At 40.3% G+C, this 17,758-nt stretch overlaps 1 protein-coding gene across 1 annotated transcript in view; it reads right to left on the bottom strand.

Moving 5' to 3' along the window:
- LOC133615682 (meiosis inhibitor protein 1) overlaps nucleotides 1–17,758 on the bottom strand; it is a 149,365-nt gene that overhangs the window by 129,233 nt on the left and 2,374 nt on the right. The window contains exons 3-6 of the mRNA XM_061974446.2: nucleotides 15,800–15,923; nucleotides 15,538–15,588; nucleotides 5,566–5,639; nucleotides 4,438–4,543 (exon numbers count right to left, since the gene is read on the bottom strand). Coding sequence (XP_061830430.1) covers nucleotides 4,438–4,543; nucleotides 5,566–5,639; nucleotides 15,538–15,588; nucleotides 15,800–15,923 — 355 coding nt within the window. The remainder of the gene's footprint in view (nucleotides 1–4,437; nucleotides 4,544–5,565; nucleotides 5,640–15,537; nucleotides 15,589–15,799; nucleotides 15,924–17,758) is intronic.

Here is a 17,758-nt window from a genome sequence, read left to right as displayed (position 1 = left end):
AACAAGAAACTGACCTGTTTATTCAAGGATACTAGGGCTGGGCGATATGGCCTTTTTTTAATATTGCGATATTTTAAGGCCATATTGCGATACACAATATATATCTCGATATTTTGCCTTAGCCTTGAATGAACACTTGATGCATATAATCACAGCAGTATGATGATTCTATGTGTTTTGATTGATTGACTTTTATTAGTAGGTTGCACAGTGAAGTACATATTCCGTACAATTGACCACTAAATGGTAACACCCCAATAAGTTTTTCAACTTGTTTAAGTCGGGGTCCACTTAAATTGATTCATGATACAGATATATACTATCAGATATATACTATCATCATAATACAGTCATCACACAAGATAATCACATTGAATTATTTACATTATTTATAATCCAGGGTGTGGAGGGGGGCGCCTGATGTAAGTGTCAAAAAGACAGCCAAAAGAGTTTGATATGAGAATAAATCTAAAGTTAAAATATAGGGTAGAAATGCACCCATTTGCAGGAAATGTAGTCTTGATTTTCAAAATTTTCTTTCAAGGCTTGCATGTCTACATTAAAACATTCTTCTTCATACTGCATTAATATATGCTACTTTTAAACTTTCATGCAGAGAAGGAAATCACAACTAAAAAAATCACTAATTTTTTCATACGGTGTTGATGTGGAAATTTTTGCCTCGGCATTTTGATGGTGTGGACGTGTGGCACCGAACGGAGATAAGCGTCTCGACAGACGTCACAATATTTGAACAATGATGACGAAAACTGTTTTCTCTGTCGTGTCCGTGTGTCGAAAATTGTTATGCGCTTATTTTTTTATTTGATTTTGTGCGTGGCGAAGATTTGCTATGCGCAGAGGACGCTTAAACAGTGCGCAATTGCACAGGCGAGCACCTTAGAGGGAGCGTTGCTCGCACGGCTGCGCTAGCATCCCAGCTAACGTTAGCCATGCTGCTACCTCTCTGCTCGGGGAGGACGTATACGTATGTGACGTATGACGTGACAGTATGTGACGTGTGTAAGAAGGTGCACTTGCTGTCTGTGAGAGGGAGACACAGGAAAGAGTGAGAAGAGCCTGTCGTGTAATGCCAGCAGCTAAAAGCAACTGCGTGAGAATTGTGGATGTGTTGAAGGTGTGCTGGAAAATGCGGAACCCGAAATTACGGAGCAGCAGAAAAGTGGAATGTATTATTTAAATCGGTGCGTTGGAAAACACGGACCGGAGTTTTTTAAAAACTGGATCTGGATCGGCATTTTCCCATGCCTTGCCGATACGCAATTTTTGGCAAATATCGGCAGCCGATCCGATCCAAATATCAGATCGGGACATCCCTATCGTGAATGTAGGTGGATTAATTGTGAAGCCCTATCTGATTGTTTTGGTTTGTACTTGTCCCTGGATATCTACAAACAACATTTTGTTTTAAGCCAAAAAAGTAGAAAAATCCATATATATATGCACTACACAAGTGGTATCACATAAGGCAAAGTCTTAATGGAGGTATTAAGAATCCTTTAAGCAGGCAAAAACAAAGATGTGCAACCGATAAGTTATGTGGAAAGGCAGCAAGTGACGTGACGTATACTCTGCTGTCTGTTGCTAGTCTAAACAGCCCAAGGGAGACGTGTTGAGTGACAAGCTGCAGACAGACTAACACAGTCAATAATGGTAGCCTGCATCTTGCATCTCCACTACCTGCTGCCCACTGGAGCTTGCAAAAAGCTCATGTAAATGCCCATCAAGGTGGCAACAAAAGAGGAGAAGAAGTTAACCAAGGGCACATGAGCAAATCAAGCGTTTGTGTGTTTCATTGCGTATTGTGATTCGAACGACAGGTTATATTTAGAACTTATGTTTAGTTCCTGCCTCGAGCAGGCGTGTGTTTGACTATGGAGGCTGTAGACGCAGCAAAGTTTTCTCACAGCACATGTCGAGGTCAGGGAAAGAAAAATATATGAGAAATATACCAATGCCCATACTTGCGAAAAAGAGGGAGAAAGAAATAGGGCACTACATAGTGGAGTTCATTTCAAAAGACCGCAGTTTGATGCAGTGGGTATGTCATATACATGAAAATATGGCTCATGCAGAGATGAATATCCTCACACATACAGTATTTCATCTTCACTTCCTTTAAATATTTGTTCCTGCCAGCTTGAACTTGAGCTGCAGTATTTTCTGTTAGCAAGAGATCAGTCCTCCCAAACCCATTTGTTACTTGATGTGGGTGAAAAGATGCTTAAATACTTTGTTTATACCCAAATGACAGTCCATCAATTATCTTTCCCAAAGAATGCAATTTATAGAGGGACAAAAGGTGAAATGGTGAAATAAACTTAACTATTCTTGAATAGACTGTGGTTTTCTAAATGTCAATATAGGAGAGAAAGTTGTACACCTAAACAACACAACATTGGGATGGGTACCTGGTCCCTGGGAACTGATACCAGTGCTCAACGGTACCAATTTTCAGTGCTTTTGTGTGTGTTAATAAAACATTTTTTGGATAAAATATATTTTTCATTGCAACATTTAAAAATGAGCTATCAAGATAACTGCTGTCAAATCGTCCTATCTTGTTTCATCATCACATTTCTGAGTCTTATTCGCAGGTATGACATTAAGGGCCTGATCTACTAAAGGTTTACTAAAACTACAACACGTGCAAAGCTGATCTATTTAAGTGTTCCAAAGTAGATTGCGTCTGTTAAGTTAGCAGCATGAAGGTGCGCAATCCATTTTGCGTCTCTGTCCTCATTAATATGCAAAATGTATGCTGATCATCAAAACGCCCACACTACTGTGAGGAGAAAAATTGCAAATATAAATAGAGGTTTTTGTTTCATGTCTTTCCGACTTTCCCAGTGGGAGTTACAGGCAGTTTTGTCATTTTTTTCTTCCGAGGAGCAGTTTTTTCTGCGTTTTATTAAAAAATTGCGGTAGAGCACAATTTTTAGATTTGGGGTTAGGTTTTTTCCTTAGATCGCAATTTTAGCCAGTCCTGATGTGTGTGTTCAGTTTGGTGAGTTTTGAAGCATGTTAAGGGGGTCAAATTACAGCTCAAAGAGGCAAAAGTGACTGTTTTTAGTACTTTTTTGTCTTGAAGGGGGAATTGCCAACTTCCTGTTGATTTTAGCCCGAGAATGTACTATTATGAAATGTAGGTCTAAGTCAGACCTACATAGAGGTTTTTGTTCCATGTCTCTCCGACCTTCCTAGTGGGGGTTACAGGCAGTCTAGTTTTTTTTTCTTTCCTAGGGGGCGCTAGAGCGCAATTTTGAGTTTTGGAGTTCGTTTTTTTTATTAAAAGACAATTTTCGCAGGTCCTGATGTGTGGGTCAAATATGGTGAGTTTTGAAGCATGTTAAGTGGGTCAAATTAGTGCTCAAAGAGGCGGCCGGTATAATAATAATAATAATAAAACCTTACAAATTCAATAGGTCCTTATGTCCCATTGTATAAGGACTCCCTGTGGGAGTCCTTATGCAATGGGCCATGCGGGCCCTAATAAAACCTTAGAAATTCAATAGGTCCTTATGTCCCATTGCATAAGGACTCCCACAGGGAGTCCTTATGCAATGGGTCATGCGGGCCCTAATTATTAAGCACGTGCAATGTGATTTATCAACACAACACCATTATTTAGCACATGTCAGGAGGTCACACACGGCTACAAGATCAGACAATGTACATACTACAATTCTCCGTATTCTCGTATGTGTGTCAACATTTTGGACGGTGAAAAACAAAAAATATTAGACATATCGTCTTGTCAGCAATTTCCTTTTATAATTGTATTGCTGTTGGGGACTCATGGGTGTGATTAAAATGAATTATATAGATGCGTTTTGGTGTATGCTGCCAATTTTTTTTTAAGTATTTTTTTTATTTTTTATTTAAAAAATATATTACTACAACTTTCATTGTGCATTTTCTTGTGCCAGTGCTTTGATCCACAGCCTCGCATACAGAATTAAATGTCACTGTGCACATGTTTGTGTTGTCTCGATTGAAGAAGAGGAAGTGATTATTACATTGTAACAGAAGTGTAGATAGAATATGTTAAAACAGAAAGTAACCGGATATTAACAGTAAAAGAACAAGTAGCTTAATAATCAATTTTTTTACTGCTTTTCCCTCATAATTTGCAATAAGAAACATATTTATTGTATCATAAGATGTTATGTTAAAATAAAGCCAATAATTATTTTTTTGTGGTCACCTTTTTTTGAAAAGTATTGAAATACATTTTGGTACCAGTACATAGGACCGGCAGGATTCGGTTAGTGCCCAAAAAGTACCGGAATCGGTACCCATCCCTACACGTGGTTGCTATTTGGTTTAAAAAAATGTAATGAAGAAGTCACTGCCATGGAAACTGTCCCACGTGGCATGGTGAGATGTGAAAAAGTAACTATTGCGAGGTCTCACCATACTGAGTCACCAGGCTAAGGGCCACACCGGGTACCGCTTCCACCAAACTCCCTAAGAAGTTGAAGGTTGGCAAGAAGGCCTTCACATTGAGCTGGTCAATCACCTGCAGGAGAAATGAACAGAGACCAACAGGATTTCACGTGACACAATTTTCAGAAGCCGTGTTGAGCAATCAATACTACTATTGTTGGAATAATTGTTTGTAAGTTATCACAAAAGAAAGGTTGTATTATGAATGCTGTCTTTCGAGGCCTAACAAGAGGAAGAAGGCTCGTAAAACTCCACTGTGATTTCAACACGGACAGATGGCAGGATCTGCTCAACTTCCAGAGGAACTCTCTTTGAAGTGTTAAACGAACTCTCTCTGAAGTATTTCACAAACTCTCTTCCAACTATTTGGTAACCGAGGTCAACGCTATTTACGACCCGCTGCCCTCTTGAAGTTGCTGTGGTCAGGAGACGGGAGGGGTTATCCATTGTCCTCCAATACCTGCCCCAGCTGGATCCAGGAAGAGCCCAAGCCCGAGAAATCCTCTTCTTGGTCTTCAAAGCGACCGAAAACAATGACTGTTTTACATACTTCCCATTCCTGCTGTGACATGTGTTGGTGCGTGAACATTGAACATCTGAATAAAAGAGGAGACGAAAACCTTCTTCGTCAGAGCGTGGTGCAGGACTGTACAGAGAGTGCAGTGGCCATGTCTCTCCTCAATATTGAGTCCAAATTGAATTCTGTCTCTGTTTGATTCCTTGCCTTTTGTCTTGTTTAATAGATGTCCTCAGTGTTTGAACGTGACAACTATAATACATTTTTTATAACTCGCTTAGAATTTCTCACTGTTAGATAAAAAGCACCTGCTCAATTTCCACCGCCATGCATTCTGAACACTTTTCATGCTCCAATGCAATAAATTAAATCTGTCTGCACTTCTATCTGGTGTTCTACCGCTCTGTCATCGGCTTTACTATTTTCCACCGGCTGTTGCCGTTTTTACCACCATTGCCTCCCCCGTAGGTTACGCAACAGCAGCAAGGGGAGACATGCACATGTTGTGTTTACTAAACAACTGCAGGGGATGTGTTTTGCAGTGTTGAGCATGCATGTGCTGCAACATGTTCCCTTACCTTTTTGTCGATTTGATCCAACACAAAGCGCAGTGGCAGCTCGCTCTGAAGCTCTAAAAGCAGTAGAACCAGAACTGACAGACCCCCACACACAAATTAGAAGCGTTAATCAAACACAGCAAAAAACGAAATGTAAGCAAGACTAAGGGCCTGATATACTAACATCCAAATAAATAGCGTGTGCAAACAATAAAATTGCATTTACTATTAGTGGTCGTTTTGCGGGTGGTCTACTAAGATTGATAGTGCTAGAGTGGTGCAGACCGCACTATTTAAATGAGGATTTCACCATGGAAACACTCATTTCCCTCCGCATTTATGGCATGATGTGCTCCAATCTGTGGCATTTTGTCATGGTGACATGCAGCACACAACTATAAAAAGGTACCACCTTTTCTAGGCTAGATTGAAGCGCGATATAGACAACAGGATCTACTTTTAGCATGTGCTCTGGGAGGCGTTGCAGTGTAACTTGAAGAGTGCGTCTGGAATGATCCATCCATCCATCCATCTTCTTCCGCTTATCCGAGGTCGGGTCACGGGGGCAGCAGCCTAAGCAGGGAAGCCCAGACTTCCCTCTCCCCAGCCACTTCGTCCAGCTCTTCCTGTGGGACCCCGAGGCGTTCCCAGGCCAGCCGGGAGACATAGTCTTCCCAACGTGTCCTGGGTCTTCCCCGCGGCCTCCTACCGGTCGGACGTGCCCTAAACACCTCCCTAGGGAGGCGTTCGGATGGCATCCTGACCAGATGCCCGAACCACCTCATCTGGCTCCTCTCGATGTGGAGGAGCAGCGGCTTTACTTTGAGCTCCTCCCGGATGGCAGAGCTTCTCACCCTATCTCTAAGGGAGAGACCCACCACTCGGCGGAGGAAACTCATTTCGGCCGCCTGTACCCGTGATCTTGTCCTTTCGGTCATAACCCAAAGCTCATGACCATAGGTGAGGATGGGAACGTAGATCGACCGGTAAATTGAGAGCTTTGCCTTCCGGCTCAGCTCCTTCTTCACCACAACGGATCGATACAGCGTCCGCATTACTGAAGACGCCGCACCGATCCGCCTGTCGATCTCACCATCCACTCTTCCCTCACTCGTGAACAAGACGCCGAGGTACTTGAACTCCTCCACTTGGGGCAAGATCTCCTCCCCAACCCGGAGATGGCACTCCACCCTTTTCCGGGCGAGAACCATGGACTCGGACTTGGAGGTGCTGATTCTCATCCCAGTCGATTCACACTCGGCTGCGAACCGATCCAGCGAGAGCTGAAGATCCTGGCCAGATGAAGCCATCAGGACCACATCATCTGCAAAAAGCAGAGACCTAATCCTGCAGCCACCAAACCAGATCCCCTCAACGCCTTGACTGCGCCTAGAAATTCTGTCCATAAAAGTTATGAACAGAATGGGTGACAAAGGGCAGCCTTGGCGGAGTCCAACCCTCACTGGAAACGTGTCCGACTTACTGCCGGCAATGCGGACCAAGCTCTGGCACTGAGCATACAGGGAGCGGACTGCCACAATCAGACAGTCCGATACCCCATACTCCCTGAGCACTCCCCACAGGACTTCCCGAGGGACACGGTCGAATGCCTTCTCCAAGTCCACAAAACACATGTAGACTGGTTGGGCAAACTCCCATGCACCCTCAAGGACCCTGCCGAGAGTATAGAGCTAGTCCACAGTTCCACGACCAGGACCAGGAATGATCCAGATGCAAGAAAATGCATTTTGCAACAAGTTTTTTCATCATAAGTTTCTCCTGTATGGAAAAAAATCGAACGCATTAAAAAAAAAATGCCAGCAGACACGAAAAGGAATCAATTGAATTTGTTTCAGTCAGCCTCTTAAAGGCAACCTAATATGCAAAAGCAACTTTTCTTACCTATTGCTACCTGTTATTTGGGATCTGCGTGAATCCCGAACATTTAAAATCATACCATAAAGGCACTGCAGAGATATTTATAAAACAATCTTGCCTTTCTTCATACTTTCTCCAAACGAGCTGTTTGGAATTTTCCCCATTAGTGACATTTTTCCCAATTTTGACATCAGAAAAGTACCCAAAGTGCAAAGTCCACCATTGTTGTCCGCACTTTAGTAAGTAAGCTCCTTTTTTTCTACCCTTTTAATGTGGAGCAGACTGGCCCGTACATGCACATGCATCCTCCGCTGTTGCCATTTCTAATACAAAGTAGTGTATAGTTTTAACTTATATATCTGTGAGTTTCACGGTTTCAGTCTTGATAAATCACATTGCACGTGCTAAAGGATTATATTTGCATGTCCCCTTCCAGTTTTGCGGGCGTCTGATGGTCAGCATATATTCTGCACATGCCTGAAGGCAGACATGCTAAAAGGATTGTGCTTTTTTTTTGCACATTTAAGACACAATCATCTGCACACAAACTTAGTAGATCAGTTTTGCGTACGCTATCAGGTTTTCAAGTATTTTATTACACGCAAACCTTTAGTAGATCAGGCCCTAAATGTTTGAAATCGGTAAAAATAACCATATTTTGACTTTTTTTTTTTTTTTACATTGCATTTCTTACAATAGGTAAAATAATCCACTGAAAGAACAAAAAAATGCATCGACTTCTTGATTGATTGACAACAACAGTATTAACCAGAATTTGCAATTCTGGTACGAATTGCGTGTGAATGCCCTATGTGCGCAATCCGCCGATACGCGTGAGTGGAACTGAAATGCTTGAATGTCCAGGGTGAGTGGAGTGTGTGGATGTTAGAACCGTTTGAATCAGGTGAGAAATGTTGGATGTGGAGAAGTATGTACGGTATATTGCCCATTCATTTTCAATGGGGGGAAATTTCTGGTAATTCCGGGTAATCAGGGAAGTTGACCATGCTGTCTTGAATGTCCAGGGTGAGTGGAGTGTGTGGCTGTAGAAACGTGGGATATGCAGTCGATTGTGTAACGCCCACTCACTGTCAAAGGGGAGAAAATTACCGGAAATTCCGGGTAAACCGGGAAGTTTGGGAAAGGGAAAACATGTTTTGCGTTCGATATTTGAAGAGTAGTGCGGGTTGATGGTTCAAAGGTCAAAATCCGATTAAAAATGGCGCAAAATCTTGAGAATTTAGGGCATTGTATAAATATGAATCGGTCCACTCATTTAAATGAGAATTTCCTAGAAATTTGGGAATTTCTGAAAAAAAAAAAAATTTTTGCAAATATAGGTAATACAACAATTTGTCTTAGATCAGGGGTGCTCATTACGTCGATCGCGAGCTACCGGTCGATCTCGGAGGGTGTGTCAGTCGATCACCAGCCAGGCATTAAAAAGATAGTCCTAAAAATGAGCGATCATAAATCTTCACTATGACGTCATTTTCGTCACTTGATTGACATTCACGGCACCCGAGGGTCTTCTGAGATGACGCTGGCTGCTGCCAGCTCATTAAAATTACCGACTGGAAGGCGAGAAACACTTTATTTCAACAGACTCTGGCGCCGTACCTGTCGTCAAAACTCCAAAGACAGACTGCACAGTTGCACAGTTGCACAGTTGCGCTAACAAAATAAGAGTCTCAGAAAGCTGGTGTGCACAAGCTAGCAAGCTACGGAGTTTGCCGACAATGTATTTCTTGTAAAGTGTATACAAAGAAGTACGGAAGCTGGACAAATAAGATGCCAAAAACCAACCACTTTCATTCTGATATTGGACAGAAAGGAGGACTTTTTTCTCCTCCATTCGAAAATGCGGACGTTTTTAGCACCACTGTCTGATTCCAATCAATGCAAGTCATCACAATCAGGTAATACACCAACTTATATTCTTGTCTTCATGAAAGAAAGGAATCTATATGTGTTAAACATGCCTGTATTATCTTTAAACACCTTAACTTGTTAACAATATTAACTATATGTGTTAAACATGCTTGCATTATCTTTAAACACCTTTAACTTATTAACAATATTAACTATATGTGTTAAACATGCTTGTATTATCATTAAACACCTTTAACTTGTTAACAATATTAACTATATGTGTTAAACATGCTTGTATTATCTTTAAACACCTTTAACTTATTAATAATATTAACTATATGTATTAAACATGCTTGTATTATCATTAAACACCTTTAACTTGTTAACAATATTAACTATATGTGTTAAACATGCTTGTATTATCTTTAAACACCTTTAACTTATTAATAATATTAACTATATGTATTAAACATGCTTGTATTATCATTAAACACCTTTAACTTGTTAACAATATTAACTATATGTATTAAACATGCTTGCATTATCATTAAACACCTTTAATTTATTAACAATATTAACTATGTGTTAAACATGATTGCATTATCATTAAACACCTTTAATTTATTAACAATATTAACTATATGGGTTAAACATGCTTGCATTATCATTAAACACCTTTAACTTATTAACAAAAACATATATTTCATAAATAAGTAAATATAAATTATATATATGAATGAGATAGATCCCCACGACTTGATCAATTGAAAAGTAGCTCGCCTGCAGAAAAAGTGTGAGCACCCCTGTCTTAGATGATATGAATGGGTTGGTGTTGAAATTTTTCGAAACGGTTGAAAAATGTTGACGTAGTAACAGTTTGAAATAGAATTGGTATTTCGGACAGCCTGGAATTTCGGGAAAACCGGGAATTTTTACGAAAAAAAACCATGATACATTTTGTTGTCCCAATTAGGAAGAATGTTTTGAAGGTGGAATGGTCAAAAACGGTCGAAAAATATGGACTGTGAAATATTTTCCAAGAAGAGGTGAAATAGGGGCTTTTGTCAAACCGGGAATTCCTGGAATTTTTTTAAATTTGGAAATTGGTAGTTTGATTGTTCAAGGTGGGTGAAGTATGTGGATGGTGGAATGGTTCAAATCGATTGAGAATTGTGGAAATTGGGCAAGTTTGAAAAATGGCACATTCATTTTCAATGGGAAAAGTGACCCGTAAAACCAGGAATTCTGAGAAATCTGGGATATTTTTTATTTATTTTAAACGTTTTGTTACTGGAACGGTTCTGATAGAATGAAAACTGTGGGCTGTGGAGCGCGCCAAAGTTTTGTGGCGGGAAATAATAATAAATAGATAGTTTGAAATGAAATACTGCTATCTAAGTAAGTATTCAACATCTCAACTAAGTGTCAAGCTGTCAGGTTAATTGCAGTACATGCCTGATTAAATTAAAAGTCTCAGGCATATTGCTTTATGTTTCTTTATTTTCGCAAAATGCATAAAATATAGGGTAAGGCTTTAATACAGGTGAGGTTCAGAATCCGGTGAGTTACAAAATCTTCATGTATTCTTAGTTCAAAGAGAAGAGCCGGTGCAGTAGAGCAAGTATTACAGCAAAGCGGTTCCTAAGGCATTCTGAGACTGCATCCATAATCTTTCACGTCATTTGCATTCAGACTTTTTGCTCATCTTTAAAAAAAAAAAGTCAGTTCACCAAGGGGTCAGCGTTTAGAAAGAATAAAGAAATATCTGCACAAAGCAGCCTAATTGAATCATCAAAATACAAAGATACATAACCCTTAGAGCACAGTAGAGGAATATGAAATCAATTAGTTCTACACTGTAGCAGTTAGTGTTACGGGTCAAGAAAGTTGTGTTTATGTTTCTGTAATGTGTAATGGGCCAAGTGCGAGGAGCTTGTATGTAACTGCACAAGCAATGGATTGAAGGCGTGCTGCTATCTCATTGAGATTTACCCACTTTTACGAAACCTTTAAGAAGATTAGGATCAGAGGTGCTGCCCAGCAAGCCCCTGAGAAAACCTTAATGCAGTGGCCATGTCATCAATAGGGTTGTGAATTTAAAAAAAGGGTGACTCACACGAGCCACCTGGCATAAGTCAAGGCAAAGCTGCTGATGTTGCATCAACACCCGAGATACTGGTGACTAGGGTCGCGCAATGGGACAATGTACGATATGAATTTGGCCGACAACATCGTTATATCGTGGTAATGCATGTTGATGACACCTTCGACAGGTGTGCTGCAGATTTGACAGCGACAAGCGAGCGAACCAGTCCTCAGTGCACTGTAGCATTCTCACTAGCGGCTAATGTCCCTCCACTGTGAAAAGCCAAGTCTAAGTCAGCAATTTTCACCTCCTTCGCGGAAAATGAATTGCGTTTCTTTCAAGTATTATTATCACTGAGGACGAGGAATAGCTAAAATTGTTCAACTACACACTGTAAGACAGAGCTATTCAGCTACATCATGAAGAGGGCCGCAGTTTCAAGAGCCCAAGGGCTCAGGGGCCGGACATTGAAATGTGGGATGTTTTATCAGGAAGTGCCTCCGCAGGTTACATTCCTTTGAGACTTAGTTTACTCAATTACAAAGTAAACACGTCATCTTTCACACTGCACTGTCAATAAATGCATTATTCTGCCCTCGCTAGTCAATTCCAGCGCGTGTGTATCTCGTTAACAGCATGAAGAAACAGAAGCCCCAGAAGTTTTGTTGGGGATTGATGTTCCTTATTTTGAATTATTTTCCTTCCTCAGTTGTATTTATTTTTCTTTTAGGTTTGTAAAGACTGAAGATAGAAACATAAAATAAACATTACAAAAGTATAATGTCTTTTGTGTATTTTACATGAATAAAATAGGTTTAGTGGTAATACATTCACACAACTACAAATGTTTACGCGTATAGAAACTAAATAACATCTACAGTACGTCAAACATTGCACACAATGTAATGGTATGTGACTCATCACAATTAAACCTAAGGTGTGGCTGTATTGCACTCTACTGGTCAAATTTAGCTCTGATAGCCAGAGTTTTACTCTTAGACAAAAAAACAACACTACAACGAATATAAAAGACATCACAAAGTCAGCAATTATATCATATATTTGTATGCACAATATCTGACAAAGATTTGACCAAGTTTGGTGATGAAGCTTACACGTGTGTATTTCTACCATTGTTGCTGCACGTCTACAACACTCTTAAAAGGTCCGACAGGAAACAATGACTCGAGCACTTGCTCGGGGTAGAACATTCATATTTTGTTTTCCAGACATTTTTAAAAGTTCGATTTTCGCAATTTATTTTGATATTTTTATTTTAGGTTTGAATGAATAGTCTTCTTTTACTCACCCCCTGCTGGTTTATTGTGACACTTTGCGGGTGGGTTGGCGGGAGTACTACATGCATGAGCAACCCTAGTTTGAATGGTTTCATCAAGCTTATTTGGCGGCGGGACGAATGAAAAACTTTGGCGGGCCGGATGTGGCCCGCGGGCCGCCTGTTTAATAGGCCTGCCGTAGGAGGACACGCTAACCACAAGCTAGAGCTCTTGAATAGAAACAATGGTGGGCGGATGGATCCAAATATCAACTACGCCGCTCCTAGTCTGTGGAACGGTCTCCCTGACCACCTGAGGGCACCACAGACTGTGGAAGCTTTTAAAAAAGGCTTAAAATCCCTTCTTTTTTAAAAAGCCTTTTTTTAGATATATGCATGCTAGTTCTAGCTATTAGGCTGTTGTAGTTTTTATTTGTATTTATTGTTATTATCTTTCTATTTATTTTAATACACTGTAGCACTTTGAGGTTGTTTGCTCAATGTAAAGTGCTTTTTACAAATAAAATCTATTATTATTAATATTCTTATTATTATTAACTGAAACGATGCCAAGTATAGTAACAGTATACTGCATGTGTTAGATCGATACTTTGTTTTTGTCGTTTTTGCTATTGTTTACAAGGAAATAAATCCATGGACACAGGAGGGCTTTAACACCAAAAGACATAAAGAGACATTAGCAGGAAACAAATTGGACATTTAGACTTACTAAACTATTAACAGTAAATAAGCAAGGAGATGAATATTTATTTTATAAAACAATACAACCGGAACTTTACCGCATACGTCAGCAAGTTAGGAGCCTTTGTAGTTCTGCTTTTTAATGGTTTTATGATCATTTACATACCACAGTGATATATCATGTTATTGCAGGATGCTGCAGGGTTTCCTGTATCGCCAAAATACCTGTGGGGGTGGGGGGCGTGGTCACCATGAAGTCATCATATAATTTGCATAGTTTGCTATAGGATTTTCTTTAAAAAGGCTCAAAAAATGTATAGAAACATTTAAAAAAAAATATGTTATTATTAATTAGTATTAATATATATTTTTTATATTAAATCATTTTGCTCTATTTTCAATGGTTGCTGCTTATTGTACAAAGTACTTTGTGGAGAATTTTTTTAAGTGTCTGGAGACCTTTTTGGGATTGTGTCTTTATTAAAAACAACTAGCAACCTTTTTCTGCTGCTATAAAATGTACTGGTGTTTAGAGACTCTACTTCTGTTCCTCCATCCATGTCCCCGACGAAGAGAGTTCCTTGGCGCTGCTGCTCCAGTTGAACTTTTTCCTCCTTAAAAGCCGACACTGTCCTCCTAATATTTGCACATTTTGTAGATGGCTGTCCACGGGTATATTAAAGTTACGTCCACATCACAGACATGCTGACAATGCTCCAAACAATGGCGTGCGTCCAGTTTATTTCATCACAACATCCGATGTTTTCGGTGATCAAAGTCTTTTTTCGGGGACCGAGTTTTCGGTGCATTACTTGTCAGTAGTGCACCAATAATATATATATACATATATATATATATCCATTCATACTGCAACAACAATGTTTTATGTTTGTGTGATTTTGAATTGATGTTCATTTTCCCCATGATCCCAAACACACCGTCCGTGCCTGAAGGTGTTGTGTGGAGGTAAAACCTGTTGGAATTGGGCCAGTTGTTTGCATAAGATTGGCAATAAAAATTTCAAATAGCATCAGACACTGTGTGACTTGTTTGGAGGCTACAATATTATATATTCATTTAATTTGGTTTCACGTAAAAAGCCCTTATTTCAAGCTTTGGCGGCTAAGATTTTGTCATGGTGGTGCGCCATGTTTAGTTACATTAAGGGGAAACCTTGGGCTGCAATATGTATCGCAATATAGATGTTAAATATCACTACAAGGTAATTAATGTGGTAATGCATACAATAAATCACAGAAAAGTATTACTCTAATCATGTATGAATGCAGATTAACTACGCCATTTATTTGGACCACATATGCTCCTTTACATTAACCATGGTCAGTGAACAGGTCAATTTATACGCCAGGGCAAGGCCGATTGGTGTGCTTGTTTTTCACATACTGTATATGACGTGTATTCAAGTAAAACAGTTGGAAAACATTTTCCTGTATGACAGACATTATGACAATAACCTTTCAAAATACTAGGGACTTTTTCAAATTAAAGGGGCTAATTGCAACTCGCAACACCATTAGCTAGCTTATTTACCATGAATTGATTAACGTGGACTTAAACAAGTGTAAAAACTTATTGGGGTGTTACCATTTAGTGGTCAATTGTACGGAATATGTACTGTACTGTGCAATCTACTAATAAAAGTTTCAATCAATCAATCAATCAAACCATTAGTGCTTTGACAGCACACATTTGTTTTACAATTGTCTATATTTCTCACAATTACTAAGTTTACATAATTTAAAAAAACTTACCGGTCCGAATAAAATATTTGGTGTTTACAGATGTTTGTATTCTTTCAGTTTTGTAAATTCCCCAAAACGTCACCATTGAGTCTGTTTAGCTGATTGGAGAGCTAGCTTTCGCAGCTAGTTGATCCAAGACCATGACTTTTGTTTTGTTTGATCAGCCGTTTTACTGCCGTGTTACAGACACAGTTCGGAAACAATTAAGGTATGTAAATAAACATTTACAGAATATTTCTGTGTAAATAACTCATTTCACAACGTACATCTGCGGCTAATACATGGAAAATATTTTTTCCTTAAAATTTGGCGCGTGCGACTTATATACGTTATGTTAATTGTGAGTACTCAAAATTCACTAGTTTTTAGCAATGATGTGCGCATGTAGTATCCATGTGAGAGGGTTCTCTCTTTACCTTGGTCCACCTTTTCCAAAGTAGCTGAGTCCAGTGTTGTGTGAAGCATCCCTGGGGATAGAAGAATAATGACAGGCTGAAGTTTATGTGGTCTACAAAAAAAAAGATGCTGCACACACACTATCAATTATGACCCGTCCTCCTTGTCCCACAATATTCTGGCCTTTTATGCTGACATAACAAAATGTTCCACATTGTTACTGTAGTTTTATTTCGTAACCAGCAATTTATGGCTCCATCTCTACATTGTTAAGTTCCATACCCAACAGAGAGGTTATAAACTGCATGGAGACTTGGTGGTCCTGTTGGAGCAACTCTCTCAAGGCTCCAGGAGAACACTTCAGCACCCCACTGATAGCCGACAAGGCATACGACTTCCTGGCTGACTGGAACAAATGTGTAAAACAATTTATCAAAAAGCTTTCAGTGAAAAATGACACCCAAGAAATTACCGTATTTTCCGGACTATAAGACACACTTAACATCTTTTTTGCCCCTCAAAACTCGACAGTGCGCCTTATGACCCAGTGCGCCTACTGTACGCAATAATTCTGGTTTTGCTTACCGACCTCGAAGCACTTTTATGGTGTAATGATAAGTGTGACCAGTAGATGGCAGGCACACATAAGAGACTGCAATATGATGGCAATATGAAGTACCGTATTTTTCGGAGTATAAGTCGCACCGGCCGAAAATGCATAATAAAGAAGGAAAAAAACATATATAAGTCGCACTGGAGTATAAGTCGCATTTTTGGGGGAAATGTTTTTGATAAAAGCCAACAGCAAGAATAGACATTTGAAAGGCAATTTAAAATAAATCAAGAATAGTGAACAACAGGCTGAATATTATAATATACCGCTCGCCTGTGTATCGGTTGGGAACATCTCTGCGCTGCTGACCCGTCTCCGCTCGGGATGGTGTCCTGCTGACCCCACTGTGGACTGGACTCTTACTGTTATGTTGGATCCACTATGGACTGTACTCTCACTATTATGTTAGACCCACTCGACATCCATTGCATTCGGTCTCCCTAGAGGGGGGGGGAGGGTTACCCACATATGCGGTCCTCTCCAAGGTTTGTCATAGTCATTCACATCGACGTCCCACTGGGGTGAGTTTTTCCTTGCCCTTATGTGGGCTCTGTACCGAGGATGTCGTTGTGGCTTGTGCAGCCCTTTGAGACACTTGTGATTTAGGGCTATATAATCAATCAATCAATCAATCAATGTTTATTTATATAGCCCTAAATCACAAGTGTCTCAAAGGGCTGCACAAGCCACAACGACATCCTCGGTACAGAGCCCACATAAGGGCAAGGAAAAACTCACCCCAGTGGGACGTCGATGTGAATGACTATGAGAAACCTTGGAGAGGACCGCATATGTGGGTAACCCCCCCCCTCTAGGGGAGACCGAATGCAATGGATGTCGAGTGGGTCTAACATAATATTGTGAGAGTACAGTCCATAGTGGATCTAACATAATAGGAAGAGTCCAGTCCATAGTGGATCCAGCATAACAGTAAGAGTCCAGTCCACAGTGGGGTCAGCAGGAAACCATCCCGAACGGAGACGGGTCAGCAGCGCAGAGATGTTCCCAGCCGATATACAGGCGAGCGGTCCACCCCGGGTCCCGACCCCGGACAGCCAGCACCCCATCCATGGCCACCGGATCTGAGTGTCTCCCCCTCCACAAGGGATAGGGGGGAGCAGAGGAGAAAAGAAAAGAAACGGCAGATCAACTGGTCTAAAAAAGGGGGGCTATTCAAAGGCTAGAGTATACAAATGAGTTTTGAGATGGGACTTAAATGTTTCTAGTGAGGTAGCATCTCTAACTGTTACCGGGAGGGCATTCCATAGTACTGGAGCCCCAATAGAAAACGCTCTATAGCCCGCAGACTTTTTTTGGGCTCTGGGAATCACTAATAAGCCGGAGTTCTTTGAACGCAGATTTCTTGCCGGGACATATGGTACAATACAATCGACAAGATAGGATGGAGCTAGACCGTGTAGTATTTTATACGTAAGTAGTAAAACCTTAAAGTCACATCTTAAGTGCACAGGAAGCCAGTGCAGGTGAGCCAGTATAGGCGTAATATGATCAAACTTTCTTGTTCTTGTCAATAACATTGATTGATTGATTGATTAAGTACTTATTAATGCCTTATTCAGCATGGCCTTATTATAACCCTAACCCTCTAACCCTAACCAAATAACTCT

This window comes from Nerophis lumbriciformis, linkage group LG22 (assembly GCF_033978685.3).
Source record: "Nerophis lumbriciformis linkage group LG22, RoL_Nlum_v2.1, whole genome shotgun sequence".
NCBI classification, from domain to species: Eukaryota; Metazoa; Chordata; class Actinopteri; order Syngnathiformes; family Syngnathidae; genus Nerophis; species Nerophis lumbriciformis.
Note: the sequence above shows the minus strand (reverse complement) of the source record. Positions and strands in the feature narration are given on the sequence as shown.